Source organism: Dufourea novaeangliae, unplaced genomic scaffold (genome assembly GCF_001272555.1).
Source record: "Dufourea novaeangliae isolate 0120121106 unplaced genomic scaffold, ASM127255v1 scaffold49, whole genome shotgun sequence".
NCBI lineage: Eukaryota > Metazoa > Arthropoda > Insecta > Hymenoptera > Halictidae > Dufourea > Dufourea novaeangliae.
Window position 1 is genome coordinate 933,799 of NW_015373928.1, and position 20,866 is coordinate 954,664.

A 20,866-nucleotide genomic window follows, 5' to 3' on the forward strand; every position below is an offset into this window, starting at 1 on the left:
TACGCAACACACCGCACCGTGGCGACAAAAAGGCGCCGCGGCGGATCAATTAAGATCGGCCGAGGGCAATCGGCCGTTGATGAATAACAGACGGTAGCGTATTTCCTGCGTGTGTCGCATTCCGTGACGCGAGAGTGCGCGGAACGACCGAGGCTCTCTCACGTGTAGGTACATACATAAATTCCCAGCATCCGCGACGGCCGTTGGATCGAAAACAACCCGGCATTACAAGCAACGATGATACGACGTGGCATCGGTTCTTCTCTCCCATAGCGAGTGTTTTTATCGTGGCAGAAGAAAAGGCGCTTCCTCGCCGATAATACCGCGTAGGAACTCTATAAGTAATGGATGTACCATCGATCGGTCACGCACGATTCCCTGGTGTAAGTTCCCCGCGGTTGAGAAAAAAAAAAACAAATGAAAGTAACGCGTCACGTTTGTACTATCCGCGATCGCGCACGAACGGCCTGATCTACGATCGTGTGAGAACGGAACGATGAATTAGAATCACCGGGTTACCGAAGGGAGGAAGAGACGAGAGGAATGAGAAGAGGGTCGCCACGTGCAACCCACCGCATTATTCTCCTTTTTTTTTTTTGAGTGGCGATGCTCTGTCCCCTCCCCTCCCCCCTTTTTCTGCCCACAAACCGCTAGCCTCGTGGCGTCACTCGAGCCCAGAAAGAACAGAGACGCACACCGTGTGCAAGGGGTTGCCCGGGCGGTGGAGTGATTGTTGGAGGAGAAAAGAATAAAGTGGAGGAACTCCTGCTATTGCGGTCTCGATCGGTGCCCTGTGACTTCATTCTCGCGGCCACGCGGCCTGCAACGCATATAAAATTAATTAAAGTCGACGGTGCACCCAAGGGGCTGTTTATTGTACCCTCTCCCCCATGTCAGCCCAGGAAGAGGACCGTGGTACAGGATAGGGTGGGTAGCTAGGTGGGCACATTGTAGTGTTCTCCTTTTTTTTTCTCTCCACCAAGTTGTACCTCCTTCCGCCATCTCCTCTCTTTCTTCTCGTTCCACCAGCTGCTTCGCCGATCTCTCGCGTTTCGTGCAAGCAGCCACGGTGGTCGCTCAAGTGCCGCAGCAAACCTCGCCTTGTTAGGAATTAATCACTTTCTAGTTGGTACACGGCCGAGGAGGCGTGGATCGGGAAACGTCGACATCTTCCGGCGTTGTTTTAATTGTAAGGGAATTACTGGGAATGAAACGTGAGTGGTGTGACTGGAGGTCGAGCTGCAGGTTCGTTTGTAAGGGGGTTGAGCAGAGTGACCGATGATGATGGTCGTTGGGGAGCGTGATTTAGATCTTTCTTGTACTAGAATGTAATTAAAACTGATCATCCTAGCTTTATTTCATGGTTGAACAGCTAACCCAGAACCGAATATGGGTGACATGTACATTGCAAAGATGCTGGATTACTTAAATACCTTTGCAAAATTTTTTAAACAAGACCAAAAGGCTGTATTAACTAAACGTAAAAAATATTAAATAGTTAATTGTTAATTTAAATATTAATCATTAAGTAATTCGTTTTTTAAATCTTCGATAATTCATGACTTTAGGAAACGAAATAAAATGTGTCTGGCTACGTACGGCCTTTTTCACTGTGACAGTCGACGTGTTAATCCAATCTGAAATAAACTTTGATAAGGATTAATTATATGAACCTAAATTCTAGTTTCAATTCATTTTTACGTGAAGATTCGTCTCATTACAACAATCATAGCCTGTTGCTACAATTACGGGCGTCGAGGATGTATTAAGTTATTTAACTTCCGTTTAAAACGATTTCAGTTACACCTTCCTTCATTCCTGACCTGCTTTATCCCTTTTGCACCTGTAAATCGTGCACATCACGCAGAGACCATAAATTTAAATTGAAATCGCGTACATGCATTAACATGTATGAAGTCCGAATGTCATTGATGACATTATTACGGAGCAAAGTATTATAATCTCTCAATACATCACAAGATCGTAAATCTTTCTTACTCACAATCTTGTCCAAGCAAAAAGTTCGTTAAAACCATTTTCATATCCATGTACTAAAGCGTGTACGTACAATCCTCGCGACAAAAAATTCATTTCTGGATTCAGTCATTAGCTTTTTCTCCGTTGTGCTCGCCCGGAGTACAATATTCTCTCGAGCGAAAAAAAAAAACAAGGCGGTCTTCAATCATTCGCGACGCGAACGTTACAAAGTTGCGAATGTCACTGGCGACCTCTGAACGGGTAAATACATAGATAACGTAACGATAGCTGCCGGTTCGAATCACCATTACATAAGATCTTATCGTCGGTCACGTTTATAAAAAAGTTTTTAAATTGAAATTTCCCAACGATCGAACCGAGGAAACGTTCCTCGAATTATCCAGGCTCGTTCTTCGTTTCGTTTCTCGAAACGTGTCCTCCAACACTAAACACCCACGGGATCGAATCGAGTGACGACTCACAATCGCAGGACAGTCGTCGAAATAGTCTAGCGAAGAAAGAATCGCGATGATTACTCGGGGGTGTACTAACGTTTCCACGGTTGGCTCCGTGACGTGTTCGCCTGACATTCTGGTAAACCAATCGAGGTGTCGAAGTGGCACCCGGTGACAGTGTCGACGACTGTAGGAACGTCGTCGACGAAGGATCCTCTCGAGGAGCGTTGACGGTAGGACGCGACGATGGGACAAAGACGAAAAAGAAGCTGGATGAGCTTGTTCGTTGAAAAGAGTCTGCATCCAAGTTGGATCGGTGGCGAGAACGGGGTGTGGAAGGGAAGGAGGGTGAGCAAGGGAAATAGTGAAAGAAAGGGGATGAGGGAAAGGGGCGGAAGAAAAAAAAAAGAAATAAATAAGAAAAGAAAGCACGACCAGCCGGGAGGGAAACGAAGGAAAGCCGTGACGAAAAGGATGGAGAAGCGACGACGACGACTCGGTTGCCTCGGCCTGGCGAAGGTGACACGGGGTTGCTTTAGTCGCGTCCCGACGTCCCCCTAGTCTCATGGGAGACGCAGACCGTCGTTTCACGTACGATCCTCTCGCGGAAAGAACTCCCCGCACAGCAGATAAGAAGCCGAAAGACAATAATCCCACTGACAGGCGGGCTCATCGTCGCGGCTTATTTCGGCGATGTGCGTTCCAGGCTTTGAGCCGTTAAGAGGGACACGCTCCTCTCGATGTCTGCTGTCAACTATCCCATCGCGCGGTTTAATGCCGTTAATGCCCCGGTCCGAGTGCACCGAGAGGCTTCGATGCGATTCAGAGAGCCCTGGTTCGATAAAATAAAAGAACTACACGTCTAGACACATACCGAGGAAACATAAAGACCGCCATTGTGGGTACACACACGAATCGGTCGGGCGCTTCTCGCTCCGAGGGTGCTTCGGTACTGGATTTTTCATATTGTCTTTCTGAACCGTGATGGGAGAGATGTTGCGAAGGCTGCTGACGAGGATAATCCTGGTCAGTTCTGATTTGGCTGAAACCTTGAAACATATACAGACTCCTCTCGATTATTGTCCAGCTGTTATCCCCACCATTGGGGGGGGGGCTGCAACCTGTTAAGCGCATACTTGTTTGCCCCTCCACTTTTCATGTCGAGGCTCGGATTTTAGGCAAAAAACGAATTTACAAGGGTCTGAAGCATTTCTCCCTACAAGATTATTGGCCCAGCGCGGACCCGAGTTCTGGACAATAATCGAGAGGTGTCTGTACTGGGTTTATCTAACGCTTTCTTGGTCCAGATCTGTATATTTCTATTTTCTCATAATTATTACAAACATACTACAACTGAGCCTAGCGGAATTAAAGCGTCGACGATGCACAGGCGAAAAGAAAAGTCTCCGATTGGCAATGCGCTGTTGTAGAGCCACCAGCGAAGCCGCGTAAGATGTTTATGAGACGGGATAGAGGAACGGCGAGCGCTCGGTGCCGATTCTCAAACGTAAACTCTCTGGCTCACGGAACACGCTCGCTGTCGCCCGCGGTATTCGTGTCAGTTCGCGTGGATGAGGAACGCTTCTCCGCCAGAGGAATCGTAAAAGATAAGAGGAACTCGCGCGGCTGGACACCGAATGAAACGGCGTGTATAGTTTAGGGCGATGAGACGGCCGCTTATAAAGTATTCCCCGGCGCTGTTAACGTCGCTCTCGCTGTTTGCCGTCCGCGTACACCAGCGTATGTACGATGTATAACTCTATTTGCCCGCGGTGTGGTCCACGCGTGTTACGAAAGCTTCGGTCCTCGCGTGCACTCGCGATCTTTCGTAGACGACGAAGCCGTCCAGTAGGGAGATACGTTTCGAAGTAGAGATCCTCCGTGTTCCATTGATAAGCTCCGCGGATGAATTATGGATTCCGGGGCTGTAGAGGCGGCACGTAAATTTCCGGAAGCGTAAACATTATCTCGTGCCACGTCGGCTCATTTAGCGCCTCGCGTCCCCGTTCGTGAGATCAACGGAGATTTGTATCGGAACGGTGGAAGACCCAGTTTGTACCTTATTGAACATGACTAGAGTCTCATTCTGAGCAGATATTACTGGAGTAATATTGAACATTGTGTTGTAAATGAGAATCTTGTTCTTTTTCTCAATTCTACATCATGTATTAAGAAATGGAAAGTGATTAACTTCGACAGAATAAACAATTTTAGTCTGGATACATACTGAGAGTAAATAGTGATCCTGTTATTCCCCATCACTAGCTTCCATCGTGGAAAGATTAAGTAGCTTACCATGTCTTCTCGCACAGAATTCCGTTGTGTCTGATACGCACAAGAGGTTTTCAAGTCGATGGAGTAGGATCAAAGATGCAGCATCCAGAAACGTCTGGCGAGGAACATTACAATCGGTCAACGACGATGACGCGGAACGAAAACGAGACAAAGTCGTCTTTGTGACCGACACCCCCATCAAAGCCCAAGAGAGAGAAAGACAGAGAGAGAAGTAAAGAGAGTTACACTGTACAGTGGAATAGAACGGGTCGTTCAGTATCGCATAATATTGTAGTGGAACCGCGTGCGAAGGGAATTATTAATATTAGCCGGTTTCGTGAAACTGTGCGGCGGTTCTAGCGCGCAACGTGGATCGTGCAATTTGTTTATCCGCCGATGGGGAATATCAAAAGGATTAGAGGCGGCGGAATAGATAATAAACATCGGCCAATAAAGCCGCCCGAAAATATCCCCGTTGCAACGTATCCGGCCGGGTTTCTACCTTGTGCCTACGTTTTCTGTGATCTATGATTATGGATTCCGCGATGTCGATACCAAAACGTATAGCTTTTGACGCGTGCTACCGACGCAGACGGCGTCGGCGCATTCTGCTTGCCCGCCGGCTTCTCGGAAGAAGGACCAAGGGAAACGTGCCGTTGCGTTTGTGTTCACGACACCGTGCGTTTACACGTTCCGCCGATTCAACGATTGCTTTGTCACTATGGAACGGAATTGTTAATATGTTTCAGAGGCAGCAATTCCTGCGAACTATAAAACGATTTCGAAGTGTACATGTTAGAATAGGTTGCTTACATTAAATAACGATTTAGATAAAAGGAGTAATACCCTGTGTACTGTGCAATATATCGGTAGGAATCAACAAACATCACTATCCTCAAAAGACATATAAAGTCCCTTCAACGGGACTTGAATATTGTAACTAGTAATACTAGTACCTACACTGTCAAACCGGTCAGAAATAGCAGTCAATTCCATTTTCTCGAACTCCATCGATAATGGATACAGAAACGGAAGCGGCAGAGCCTTCCACCGGTAATTTCTATATCGGTAGTACTTGACATAGACAGTCTATACATTGATAACCATAATCAATTTCAGTAATAGTTCTATATACAGAGCAAATCTGTACATTTCATTTAATAACAATCACAAGAAAGAATGATGAGAGGCGATTAGAAACGGTGAAAGAAAGAGAACACTAGAAGGATGATTCGTCTGAAATTTCGTCACCGATTTGATATCGTCGAGTCGGATCACAAAGGAAGCAAGGAATTGCAGGCTTCGGCTTTTCAACCGATCGTTTCCGTCGCGACGGAAGAAGAATATCGTGCTCGATGGCCGGTGGACCTTCCTGGCAATAACGCGACACGATCCGCTCTTCTTCCCGTGGAAAAGCCCCGCGCAACGAAAATACCGCTTCCGGTTGGCCCAGATTCCGCATTCACAAGTTCCATTGCAGCGGTCCGGGCAGCGAATCCCCGTTCAAAGCTGCTCCATAATTTATGTATCCCTGCGGCCACCCCTGTGTGTCCGTCGAATTCTAGCTTGGCACTCTTTTAAAATTCCATTAAGAGTGCAGGTCGAAACCGCTCCCTTTGTCGTTTCTCTCCTCTCGTTGTTTCGAGCTGCATATTTCACGGGGTATTCGTCTCCCATTTTGCAAGTTTCATGGATCGATTCGGTGTTCAATTTTTCAACACGATCGTCCATCCCCTCCGACCTGATCAACCGTCGATAGAAAAGCTGAATGGAATTATCGATACGGGATCGTTGAACGAAACTTTCCTCCGCCCTACGATCCTCTCTCACCGAGGCCGGCTTGTATTAAAGCCACTGTTGGTTCGGCCGTCGTAATTTTAGACAGTGCCACAGTGACAGTCTTTATAACGCGCACGTGAAGTATGAACCACTTCCGGTGGATCTACGTCACCCTGCATGTCCCCTTGCACTCCAGTGGCTCCGATTCTAAATCTAGATTCAAATTTCCGTGGCCTTTAGCCTTCGTCTTTCGTTACCCCGCTCGCGACAAAGGATCGTTTCACGGCGATTTTCATCATCAATTTATTCTTTCCTGGTCACACGACAAATTCTGGATTTACCACTTAATGGAATAATTGTTGAAGAATTTTATCATCAAGTTTGAAAGTATCTTGAAAACCATAGAAGTCGAACTTAACCTCGAATTCTGTCCATTACATAGATATTCTAAGAATATTCAGTATTGCTTTTCCAGCAACCCATTTTATTTCCTCGACAATACATTTCAAGTTTAAATGTACAAATAAATTATTCTTGTTATCCAATGCAAGGAAATTACCCTAGAAGCCACTTTTTCGAGATCCCCACGCATTCATCCCAGCGCCACTCCGCTCAATTGCGCTCAATCAATAGGCGTTCGAAGCACCGGAAGCCGGTTCTCGCCTCCCACGTGACGACGGCAAACGCGCGGCAAAACCGGCAGCCACGTTTTCGAATTCGATCGGGACAGCCAGTCAGCGGCTGTGGCGGGAGGATAACCGGCCGAAGAGCGATTATGGGAGTAGGTATGTTTCGGTAATTGCGCGGCTAAGTTTAGGCGGTGCAGTTGGCGTCAATGCGCGGATGCATATTCAGAACGGGGCTCCTCATATTCTTATGCCTCTCTCACTTACTGAACCGCGCGCGCGCGCTGCGCAGGGCGCACGCGTGTGTGGATGTGAATGTGAATGGAACTTGCTGGCAGCCCGCCTGTTTATATTTAGCCACTGTGGGCGGTATAGCTGTCATGGATACGTATCATCGGCATAACTGAACTTTGCAAATGAATAATGAAGTTCCATCGGCATGAACGGCCGTGCCCGATTATTATTATAAGCGGGGCCCCTGTTCGGAACTGTTCCCGAAATTACTCGCGGGCCAGTTTATTGTCCGGGCGCACCCAGGGTGGCGCATTGTTCGCGTTCCTGAGGCTCCGTTGCTCGTCCCGTCGACGATTCTGTTAATGAACGCCGGCCCGCCATTCTTCCCTCTTGGCGCGACACCGATAAAAATGTCCAACCTCGGCGCGCGCCACCAGACGCACGCCACCAAAGAAAATGACAGCGTTCGATGGAGAAGAAAAATAACAAGAAAAACAACAGAGAGAGAGAGAGAGAGAAATATGAGGAATTAATTGGCTGGTTCTCTTCCACGATCTTTACAAAGTTATCCCGTATTCTTGTTTTGCGCGCGTGATCGCAAACGACCAAGATTGCGTGCAATTAGAACCGACAAGAATAATTAACGTTAACGAGTGGATTTCCATCCAGAGTCTTTTTAATCTGCGACTCGATCTGATATCGAGTATCGCGATACTGGAGGAGGCGTGGAGGAAATACTGGGACGAACAATGCCGATTTAATCGAACGATATCGATTAATTTTCTTTCGTAGCAAACACGTGGTCCTTCCGTTCCCCCTGATGGGAAGCGTGTACGGCGTTCTGTTGGGATGATAAGAAGAAACGTACGGGGTTTATGTTTGGAACTATGAGGAATACTTTTGTATTGGTCTTGAAATGAAAATCGGTAGCTAACTCGTAAACGGGGAGCTTGTTGATTTGGTAATGAACTTAACACAAAATAATGAATATGGAAGTAGTGATTAACCCACCGATGACCGTGGATTTTATCGCCAGTGGTGGATCCAGAAGCCTTTCTTCGGTTGAGGCGAAATATGTAAAAGTATGATACATAAGTAGGACATACATTCTTTTTTCAATCATTTTTTGCAAGTATAAATGACATAATATTTTTATATTTTATTACTCTTTAAAGCGAGAGGCGTTTACCTGTATACCTGTATACAAATTAAAAATCGTGCATTAAAACACGTCGAAAGCTTCTCCATGATTAAAAGGGAAACGTTGGTGAGCCACTTGCACGAGGGAAAGGGAAACACACACCGACTGCAGGTTGCACTGTCCAGTCTTTTTTTTTTCGTTCTGTTCTTGCGTAGGGTCCCGTTATTAGAGGAAGCCGCGTGGACCGTAAATCACGCGTCGTGATCTTCCATCGGGGATCGGGGATTAATAATCGCGCGCGGAAAGCCCGAGCAAGGGAAGAGGGACAGAGGCGCGCGCGTCCAACATCGCGCGTGTGCCGTGACGTTTCAGCTGGTGCCCAGGCTGGATGAATAAACGTCTTCCTTATCGTCTAAAATAGATTTTAAACTTCAAGCATATCTGGACCACAGCCAGGTCGTAGGAAAGTACAATGATATTAGCCATGTTGAATTGTTACACTATCCTAGTGGCTACTTGTTCCGATTAATGGGGGCTCCGGTTGGAAAAGAAAATCGTGTAACCAGGAAATTCTGCTTCTCCGCGAGGACAACGGTAAACCTTCTGATTCGTGGGGTAATCTATTTACAGGTTGATTTTGCCGTGAAAACTATCAATGGACGTCTTGGTTTTACCATCAATGAAAGACAAGTTTGGGAATTGTTGAAATGCAACATATGGTATTCTAGCGGAATTATTATTGTTAATTGAGATATCAGAACATTACTTCTGTGGAACTAAAATAAACTTTCTTTTTCTGAGGTTAAATCGAGGAAATATCTGTTATTAAGAATTATAGGTTCAACAGTTTGAACTCTGGCTTCGTATCATCATTTTCAGGTTCTTCTTCATCAATTATTACATAACGAGCAATTTGTAGGGAATTGTAAACTTCGTGTGTCTGGTTGTGCACAATACATTTTCACGCGCATTGAATGCAAATCGTTCGAACAATATACATAGACGTCAGATATTGTTCCATTTCGTTGGCGGTACGATTACCGTGAAGCGTGGGTACGGTGATTAACAAGGTAACTAATGCACGCCAAGCACGTGAATCTGGTGGAATTTTCATAAGCATGAGTAATACGCGCTCGTTCCGCACTATCTGCGTTGCATAAGGCGCGCGCGCGGAAGGAAGTTCCGTACGAACGACGATTTCGAGAGAGGAGCGTGTGTGCTCGCTCGTTGAATAATCGAAAAAGTTGTTTAACCGATACGAGCTGAAAGCATCGATACTATCGCGAATGTATATCGAAACAGTCGCTGTAATTATTGCGCGAACGATTAAAGACGAGAGTTCTTCCCGACGACGGTCGTTATCACTTTATAGCGATGACATTCGTTTTTGTATCTCACTTTCCCGCGTCCCAATGGCTTCCGTTCGACTCGTTACAACCGGCAATTCAACTTAAATATCGCGCCGCTTCACTCACCTTTCATTATGATTTCCTGGAAACGATAATACGAAATTGATTCTAGGGGATTCCGATATTAATGAAAATCCACTTTTTACCGTTATCATAGGTGGAAGGTAAATAGTTATTACTCTAAACCCCGTTTATGCACGTGTTTACTATATCAAGGAGATAACCTCCTTCTATGTTGATCCGGTGTCAACTTCTATTAATGTTTCGTGTCTCAATTCCTGCAAAATAATGTTCATCAAAAACACAATATCCGCCTGTTAATCAAACAAGGAAAAGAATCAATTAAATTCCATTAGACTCTCGGATCTAGATTCCATTAAATCTCGAAACCACAACCGCGGGGTTTAATTAATTTTAACGTCTACGATCCTCGAACACAGTTTCGTAATAAAACAAAAAAGAAAAATTACGGCTGAATAGCCTTGACGTCGCGGTTTCGTCAAAGGCCATGGAAAAAGTATTTCATTCTGTTTCCCACCGGTGATGACGATTCATTGCCGTCCCTCTAATTGCTCGTCCTCTGGGCTTTGCAGTCGTATCCTGGCCACATGACCGTCGACTCACAGAAGCAAATCGAGATACATCGGCTGCAAACGGAGCAGTTGAAGCGGCAGCTAGAGCACATCATGCAACACAACGTCCAGGAGCTACAAGCTCTGATGACAAAGAGCCAGCTGAGCATGTCGGGGCCGCAATCCTTGATGTTCCTGCCGTTTCTCGAACAGCTCAGAGGGGTCGCCGTGCAATCGCCTATGCCGCCACCGTCGGCCACGTCCACCGCCACCACCAACAAACATATCAATTCGATCGCCAACGTACGTAAACCACCGCCAGTATACCCAATTTTCCGATTCCCGCCCGCTCCCCTTCGAATCCGTTCACCTTTGATTAACCTTCGACCGCCACGGATACATGCTAACGAGACGGTGAAACATTAACGCGTCCATAGAATTAAAAGTGCACGAGGCTTTGTAACGGTACGCGAGTAGATAGTGATGCTGGTTGAAGAAAGAACTCGAAAACGAGGAACTGAATTTTATTGTATTGGCCCCTGTCTTGGAGAAATTCAATTTCGGGGTTAATAGGGTGAAAATTCCGGGGTATGAATTCCTTTTGAATTATTAACCCTTTACAGTCCTATGTCTATTCGCAACCAGCTGATTACTCATATCTGAGGTAAATACGGGGTAAATAGGTCAGGGTAAAAGTGACCTATAGACGATAGAACGTCCTGATCAATTCCGTTTATGTGTACGCATCAGTTTGGAAATTGTTTTATCTCCGCTAGTTTCTAAACTGAAAAAACTGAGTTTCAAGTTTACGAAGTTTAATATTATAAAAACAGGAAAGTAGTGAATTATCATGTACTAAACAAATTTTTTTTTTAAAAATGGAGTTGAGAACTCGAGCGACGAAATGCAGTCAGCGGTTTAAACGACCATATCCCTTCCAGTTTGACCGTCTCTTAGCAAACCTGATCCAGAATTATCGTAATTATCCCTACGACAACGTGCACAAGGAATCCCTGAACAAATAGCGAAATAGGAGCCAGACACAGTTCAGGCCTGGCCAAACAGTGGCACGCGGGCCACATCAACAAACAACACCGATCCCCACCACCACTCAATCCGTTCCCCACTATGCCGCTCCATGTTCCTCGGATGCGTGCGCATGCTAACTGTCCCCACTTTGGACACTCTCGAAGTCTCTATTCATTGGATCTTGGCGACACACGTGGACATAATGACTATGCGTTGAAGTGGGGACAGTCAGAGCATGCGCACGTGCTTGTTTGCCTCGACTTCGTCGGTATTCCTGAGGCTATGGAGGGGGATTCCCCTACGCCCAAAAGAACAAGCTAGTAGGGGCGCCTAACCAGGCCTGATCTAGTTGATCTTCTACCAAGTTCGCTACCAGCGTCACATATATGTGACGCTCCAAGTTCCATGTCAGTATACTTTCTTAGATAAAAAAGGGAATAGGTTTTGCAATATTCACCTATATTTCGAGTCAGTCATTGTCTCTGTTTTGTGTATTTTTAATGTCTCATCAAAAAGTTAAGGATATCCCATTGAATAGAATGCTGAAAATCTAGCATAGTCTATGACGAACATTTTCGAAATAATATGCTGGTAGGGAACGTGTTAATCTCGATCAGAAAGTGTCCCGAAACTAACTATGATTGTATTCCAAAAAAAAAATAAGTAATATCCGCGTGCGACAAGGTTTTAATAGCACGATCGTCATCGTGGCAATTTGTCTCCTTCCGAGTGGATGTAATCCACGGCCGCGCAAAAATAACGGTCTGCGATGACAGCCGCGAAAAATACACGTATCTGCAATGACGGTTCTGTTACAGATGATCAACAGCCACCGGGAAGGTCCGAGCTGGGCGACGGCGCATCTGGCACAGATGACCACGCAGATGGAGAAGGAATCGTCACCGACGCCGATTTCCTCCGCTGTGGCGCCCACCGCGCCGCCCCATCAGGACCTCGACGCGCCATTGAACCTGACGAAACCGAAATCCTCGTCCTCGGGGGCCACTGCGTCCTCGTCCTCGCCCGGAAGCGACTCCCATTCGATCGGGGCCGGAAGTAGTGGCCAACAGGAGCAACCTTTGGCCGCTACCGCCCCGAAACTCTTTCCACCTGGGCTACCGATGCCACGGAATTACTTAACGACGCTTCCTTACGCGGGTGGTTTGCCGTCGCACCTGAGCTCACTTTCCTCTCCGAGTAAGTAGAGTCTTGTGTTGCAATACACGGTTGCTATAAATGGTGATTGTTTAGGGTACCTTAAGTTGGGCCAACTTTATCCCACCGTCAGAAAATGATCATTTACGATTTTCCAGCTCTGTCGCAGGTATTTTTACGTAAAACTTTTCACGTGCAAATCGACTTAATTTTAAGAATTTGCAGAGCTGTAAAATCGAAGATAATGCATTCCTGACTCTGGGACAAAGTTACCACTGATAGTCAGGATACTACAACTTACGGTATTGTATTCCCCGAAACTGAGACGATCATTCGTATAGAATAAAAAGGAGTAACATTACTGAGTTGGTAAAGGTGTGGCTGGAACACAAAACAGATGAAAATTACCGAATGACTTTCGATATATTTGTTGTAAACGCGCGTTCTTCTTACGACATCGCGTCTCTAAAAATGTAAGATCTGCAATAGATTCTGGATCGGGCTGTTAACGTAGAAGAAAAATCAATTTCTCGCGGAGCAAACGAAACACAGGTGTATAACACAAATCAGGTCGAAAAATCGTTGGCGAGTGGTTCACCAGAGACCAGGGAGTTTTAACATTGCCCGAGGCGATTAAGCTTCATGGTTAATTAATTATGAAACGGAATAAATAGCCCCGGCCACGACTCGAACCGTCGACTGATTCGTCGACGATAATATCAAGAGATTCGTACATTACACACAACTTCCTACCTACATATATAGTTCTTCATGGTACTGGCTTCGCAGCCTGTAACCGGTTGCCCCGACGTTCACAGAAATTGCAATAATTTTAATAATCGAACACGCACGATCTACCCAGGAATTCCAATCGACCGAACGAAAACGGAATATCGGTGTACGATCCCAGCAATGGTGGTTCACCGTGGCCATTTCGGGCGACAAGCACCGCGCTCGCGGATGCTCGTCAAAAAATCCAATCAATAGGCCATAGAATATACATCGGGGGCCGGATATCTGACACAAACGGTTAATTATCTTTGGGAACGCGTGCGTTTACCCGATTGTCCGGCGCCGGTTTTTTTCGTTTCTTTGTTAGAAAACCTGTTCGTTCCCCTCCGTGATCGTGTGTCCTGCTTTTTGCCTGTGCATAAGTGCACAATCAACGACGCGTAACGCGATTCCAAGATAAGACACCGGTGTGTTGGCGGGATCATCGAAAAAAGAAACAAGTCCACGGAATCCTCCGGTTGTCATTGTGTAATATCAGGGAGGGATAGGCGAGTCGCGTGATCATCAGGCCATGTCGTGTGGCTCTGTACACTGAGGAGTAAAATTGGTTCTCGACGAGAGGAAAAAGCATTCCTATCACTCGGTAAATTTATTTCAAATACCGAAGTAAATGTTAAACTAAATGTCCATTTGACATAAATTTCAGTAACTCCCGAGACAAACTGGTAAGAGGCCTTTCCCAACACCCCTTTTCACGTGTTTCTCACACATGTACGCGCACCTCGATCATTCTGTATCTCGATGTATCTGTGGTGTGTTACAGTGGGCAAGGTGATGTCCAAAGACGAGGCTGGCGGACCGGGTGGTTCGGTCGCGGCCGCGGCGGTCGCCGTCGTGGAGAAGCATTTCGCGATGCACGCGATTTATGGTCTGCCTCCGAGCGCAGGTGCGATGCCGCCGTCGCCTCAAACTCAACGACCGATCAAGCATTCTGGTTCCCGGGAGGAGGCTGCGCAAGATGACCAAGACTATCTCTCGACGCCTCACAGTAAATACATTATTTTCTTCGTCTCTCTTGTCCTTCTCCAACTCTCTTTCATCTCTTCTCTTATTGTCCCTGATCGGTGTTCGGTCGTTCGAGTCGCCTTTAAGTTAACTGTAAACCCGAACGAGTCGCGTTTCTTTCACCCGTACGCGCGGCGCAACCAGTTCTCTATATAAATTCTTAACGAGCGAACTTCCCATTTAATACGCGCCGTGTTCCGATCGTTCCCCTTGATAATTTCTTGTATACAGGGTGTCCCAAAAAGATGGGATAATCCGTAACATGGATATTTCTCGTGCCAATACACATCGAAAAGTCCCTTACCGGTTTCTAATCTGAAGCTCCATTTCGGAGATATTAGCAGTTAAATTAACTCACACGTACGCGCAGATATTGTCAAGAAGCGGACGACCCAATATCTCAGAAATAGAGCTTCAGATTAGAAACCGGTAGGGGATTTTTCGATGTGCATTGGCACGAGAAATATCCATGTTACGGATTGTTCCATCTTTTTTAGACACCCTGTATACGCGCCGCGTCCTCTTCCTTCCCACCCTATCCCCTTGGCCCTTGCCTGGGGGAACGGTCTGTCCGTTTGCGAAAATTTCTAACGAACGACTGGTGATTCTGAAATTACAGTGTGGCGGGAGCCGGGTTACAAGGTACCGGAAGACATAACGGAAAAAGGTAAAAATATGCGACGCGACGCGACCCGTTGCTAGCGAGGAAATCGGATTCGCTTCTCACGAACGGTCACCGTCGCGATCCCTTGATGGGCTAATGTTTCTCCTCTTGTGTTTTAGCGAAAATGGTGAGACAGCAGAAAAGGGAGAGCGAGAACAAGCCACATATCAAGCGGCCTATGAACGCGTTCATGGTGTGGGCCAAGGACGAGCGTAGGAAAATATTGAAGGCCTGCCCGGATATGCATAATTCGAATATATCCAAAATACTCGGTACGTAATTTTTTTGTGGACAATACTACTATGATTTTTCTCAAGAAGAAAGATATCTTACTTAACACTAACCGTACCGAGACTTTTATATATCTATTTATACCGTATATTAAACCGGTCATTTGACCGGCGGTCGTTACGGTTAGTGTTAAACTCCAAACATGTTCCAGATAGAAGTGTTCTTTACACGTTAAAAATCTTCACCAAGTTTAACAATAAGTCTCGAAACACAAGTGCTACCCCGTATTTAGTCCACTTCCTCTATAATACCCGATTAGACTCTTCAACGTGTTTCTCCACGCTTCGATTTACTCGATTCTTCGAACTCTTCCAGGTGCACGGTGGAAAGCGATGTCGAACTCCGAGAAACAGCCGTACTACGAGGAACAGTCACGATTGTCGAAGCTGCACATGGAGAAGCATCCGGACTACAGGTACAGGCCGCGACCGAAGCGTACGTGTATCGTGGATGGGAAGAAGATGCGCATATCCGAGTACAAGTCGCTGATGCGGCAACGACGGCAGGAAATGAGGCAGCTCTGGTGTCGGGACAGCGGACCAGAGATGGGTTTCCTGTCGCCGGTTGGTTCCGACATGAGCTCGCAACACCATCCGGGATCAGGAGCCGGTCCGTCCGGTAGACCATCGGTTTCCCCACCCGCGACTATGTTGAACGGTGGTGGTGCTGGTCCAAGCTCGGATCATCCGTCGTTCTACTACCCCCAGGACAGTCTGTCGCCGTCGGATATGATGAACTTCTCGCCGGAGAATTCCGGTTCGATCGGTGGCTATGACGCAAGTCCGCGGCATCACGACGAGGATTGAACCGCGGCTCCGGGTCAGCCGTCATGGCCACCCGGAGCGTCATCATCATCCACATCAGCAGCAGCAGCCGCGGCAGCGGCAGCAGCAGCGTCAAGACTCGGACACGAGTTGTTCTGGTAACTACTGCAGGCGGCGTCCTCGAGGTTCTCTCGAACGGAGGAATATGGTTTCGAGAAACGGATCGAACCGGCCGGAAGAAGAGACGCGGTGCACGCGCCCCCGCACGCCTACTACCGCCGCGCCGTCTATCATATTTCTACCGTGAAAGTCATCCCCGGGGGAGGGAGAGGAACGTTCTCGAGGAGAGTGAACACCCGTGAGCGGTGTTCAAAGCCTCTCGCTCGAGAGGTTGTGATATAACGATTTATTTCTGTGCCATCGTACGACGCGCGGATGCTCTCGTCCCGCGAATTGGAGCGGCGAGCAGCAGCAAGCACGTTGCTTCTTCCTGGATCCGCCGTCGTGTCGCCTATCATCCCCCTCGCCCCGTCTACGCGGAGATCCGGTACCACGTCCGAGGATTTCGCGACGAAACGTATCCTCGGTGTCGGTGTATACCCTAGGAGCTATATGGGACAATGTGTGTTTTGGGGGGGATGGGGGATACCCGTGACAAAATTGTCGAGCAACGATCTCTTTATCCGTCAAGAGGATACGGATACTACAGGGGACACTGGCGAACGTGAGATTAGAGACGTGTAACACTGAGATGTCTTCCCGCTTGCTCACACTGTTACTCGGATCAGGGGTGGGGGGGCGGGGGAATCGGAGGCGAAACAAGAAGAAAGGGGGTAGCCACGAGGCCGATCCATCGTGTTGAACACTGTTACGGCGACACACGGTGTGTATTCTGTTCTTCTGTGTAATCAAAAGCCGCGAGTGGAAGCGGCCGCGAGATCCCGCGAACGATAAGAGAGGTCTGAATAGGTAACCGTTCTAGACACGAGATGTAACACGCCCGAATATATTCGATGTTAGAGGGGAAAATCGTCGACGTACAGGTCGCGGGAAGCTTGTGCGTGCCCATCTCGCGGGTGTTGTCCGAACGGTGAGCGCGAATGATAGAATTATACATAAATAAATAAATGAATAAATAAATAAAATAAATAAATGAGTAAATAAATAAATATATATATATATATATACACACATATATATATATATATATATATATACACATACCTGATTTTTCGTAAGACTGCCATGTGTGTCACGTGTACGCGCGCGCCGAAAAACGGATTCGATGCAGCACGCCGATCGAACTCGTCTTAATCGCGTTTCGATGCTGCGTAAAAACACACCGCGAGACGATCGTAACACGTATATTTATATGTATATATATAAGTATATATATATATATATATATATATATATATATACACACACACACACACACATATATATATAATGTGTGTGTGTGTGTGTGGTGTGTGCCCAGCGACACGGTACCTTCGCTCGACCGTGTCGGGGATGAGAAACGAAGACAGAAAGAGAAGCTGATCCGTTCTATCGCGTCTCACAGCATCGTGCGCGCGCGCGTTTCCTGGTTAAACGCGGGGCACGCGTTTTTCGATCGTCTAACTAAATCCAGCGGGTCCTTTTTTTTCCGTATTATCACGCAATCATTATATCCGGTATTCGCACGAGGACCGGTGGGAAGGAAACAGGTTGGGAAATTCTGTCACGCGATTTATCTGTCCGCCAATGGTAACGGCTTCGTTCGATTCGAGATCGTTTGATAGTACTTATAGTATTTTCGTCATTAATTTATTCACCCTAATCGTAACGCATGGTCAGGGTTCGAAATTCCGGTCGGTCGTTCAAGATCGTTGAAAATCTATCCTCGTCGTTCTATCATGTTCTATTTTTTGTCTTATTTCGTTCGAGTCGATACGCAGAATAATGTCTCTGACATGAATTATAAGGGAGGATGCGGCTTTGAACGACCAACCGATTACTCGCCTTCGATCGGCAGAGCCGAGGACAGCGTGGATAGTTGAAACGAGAAACGATAGTCGTAACACGCGAATAAGAGAATTGTCGACAAGAGATCCAGAAACAGAAGATTCGTAGTGTGTAAGCGAGAGAGAAGAAGGGTTTAGGGAACGGGAGATTAATAGGGGCACGCGCGACGTCAATTTTTTAGTACAATGTTACTGTAAAAAGAAAAAAAAAACGATTACAGAGGGGAGGGGATTAGCGTTATTTATTGAAACGATGTATGAACGGTACGATCAAATTCTAACGAGACGTTATTGTTTGTTTTTTTTTTCTATCGGATATCTGGAACGCTGTTACGTTTTTAATCCCATTTTGTCGAGTCGCGTTTCGTGATAAGCACGCCCAAGTGGACTGGAGAAAAAGAAACTTATTCCGCGAACTTGTTTTTACCAATGTTGGCATACGGTGCTACGGAGAAAATGGGCGAGGCGAGAGAGCACCAAGTCGTAATTAACGGTTGTAGCTAGGCGTGTAAATGTCTCGTGGTACATTTGAGAAACGTAACGGAAACAAAAAAGAAATCGGACGGCAAAGATTGGGAGCTCGATGTGATAATATTTATGTGCCAAATAGCGTTTTCGCGAGCCGGTGGTGGGCTCGACATTTGCAGAGCGCACGTGAGCCTCCGGTTCCGGGACGCGGCGGAAGTTGGCTCGACGTGAAAAAAAAACGAAAATAACACGGTAATTTTTACGTCTCTCCTTTTTTCACCGTTTCTTTTTGTTATTTATGTATATTGTAATCAGTGCAATTCTATACAAGGTACCTAATATAATTTTATAAAGAGAGCCAGTATCCTCGATGCATCTGCGCCCGTGTTCTCGGGCCCGGTCGGTTCAAATACCGCGGCCGGCGGCAGATAGGATAGCTTAATGTTGATATAATAATTTATTTTATGTATATACATGGATTTGTACAATTGCGTCGGCGGTATTTCATCGATCAGAACGGCCCGATGCAAGAGAACGTGTCAATACTATTAATGTACAGTGTAACTATATTGTGATGTATCCCGCGTAGCAAAAAAACATATATGATGTAATTACCCCCCACGAAGACACCGTAGATTTAACGATGTTAAAATTTTGGCGATTTGCATATTCTTATTTTTATGGTCATCATTATGTTTATTATTATCCTTAATATTAATATTACTGTCATCAGTTTTATTTAGTACTATTATTATTATTATTACTATTCTTACGATTATTTCTCTCTTTTCTTTCATTTAAAAAAAAAAACGGTTATCCTTATTACGCATAGCAATAGAGGTTGTACGTGCCAGTTCAAATGACGACGACGACAACGACGACGACGATGACGCGAAGTTCGTTGATCGTTTGCGCGCTCAAATACTCAAATTTACACGTCGCGTCGTTCACGCAATACGCAATCAGACACTGAACTCGCGTTCACGTTTATGTTCAACGATAAAAGAAACGCTTCCTTGGAAACACGAAACCCCCTTATATCACCGGAAATTCCTGCATCTCTACGAAATTGGATTCCCGCTTGTGTTTCTTCCTCTTCCTTGTTCGCCAGTTTGTTCCCCAAAGATCAATTGCTCAGTCTTATTCGTCCCGAGAGCGAAATAATAATGATAAATTGCATATAGTCGGGCCGAAGAAAGAATCAACCTTGAACGCCCACTCATCGTCAATCTGATGGACGGAATTTTTCCTTCATTTCATTCGATGGTCATTTAAATATGAAAAATATAAATTTATGAAATGAAATACTACATATCAATACTATTTCAACAGTAATTACTTCTAAAATTATCTGACAGATACCCGAAACAGAAAAGAAATGGAAAATAACAGAATTGATTTTACACTGTCTTTATCTCTAGCCTTCCATCAAGTTGATTATTTCTTCGACTCGATGTAAATATTCCAAACGAAAGATACATCGTTTTCTATTGTGCCATATCTTCGCAACCATCGGAAAACAATTTGCTTTTCTTCATTTTCTTCTTCCTTCTATTCGCAATACAAGTCAGGGAAAAATTAGGAATCGCGTATGTAGTTAGGCTCGGATCGTGTCTTCCTTGTTAAAATTCTCGTCCAATTTAAATTCATTCGGCGCGGTGTTTTGCTTTAGAAATAATATCAGTTCTGCATTCCATGGACTGCGATCCCGTTATTATCGAGACGGAAATTTTAGCACGAGTTACCTCTCCTCTTTTTCTCCTTTTTTCTTTCTTTTCGCCCTTTTTCCTTGACTGTTCTATTTTATAGAAACGAACGTTTCGCGAATAATCTCGATGCACTCGCTGTGCAAGTTGATCGGCTCTTGAGAAATGCAACCAGTGCGAATGCGAACTGTACGAATAGTAAATTGTAAAACGACTACATAAACTAATATTATAGTATATTTAACGTAACAAGCAAAAAAAAATGGTGAACACTAACATCCAATCTCAATATTCCAAGAATTCACTTCATTTACATGTACGTTGTTGTTAATGGTATGAACAAAAAAAAAAGTATAATAAAATAACGCTTTACCGAAATTCAATCTTAGTTTTAGGTATGCAACGTTATTTCTAGAAGAAACTTGTATGTACGTGCCGTGTACATAGTTATCGAGTACCGTAAACATGAGGGAAGAACAAAAGAGAACGAGAGAGAGAGATGTGTGTGTGCGTGTGTGA

At 45.7% G+C, this 20,866-nt stretch overlaps 1 protein-coding gene across 3 annotated transcripts in view; it reads left to right on the plus strand.

Annotated features, from left to right (window-relative positions):
* LOC107195105 (transcription factor SOX-5) overlaps positions 1–16,873 on the plus strand; it is a 184,079-nt gene extending 167,206 nt beyond the window's left edge. For all 3 annotated transcript variants that reach the window (XM_015584882.1, XM_015584883.1, XM_015584884.1), the window contains 6 exons: positions 10,489–10,770; positions 12,315–12,693; positions 14,207–14,431; positions 15,068–15,115; positions 15,232–15,384; positions 15,719–16,873. In XM_015584882.1, coding sequence (XP_015440368.1) covers positions 10,489–10,770; positions 12,315–12,693; positions 14,207–14,431; positions 15,068–15,115; positions 15,232–15,384; positions 15,719–16,209 — 1,578 coding nt within the window. In that variant the 3' untranslated portion in view covers positions 16,210–16,873. The remainder of the gene's footprint in view (positions 1–10,488; positions 10,771–12,314; positions 12,694–14,206; positions 14,432–15,067; positions 15,116–15,231; positions 15,385–15,718) is intronic.
* Positions 16,874–20,866: the final 3,993 nt, after the last annotated feature.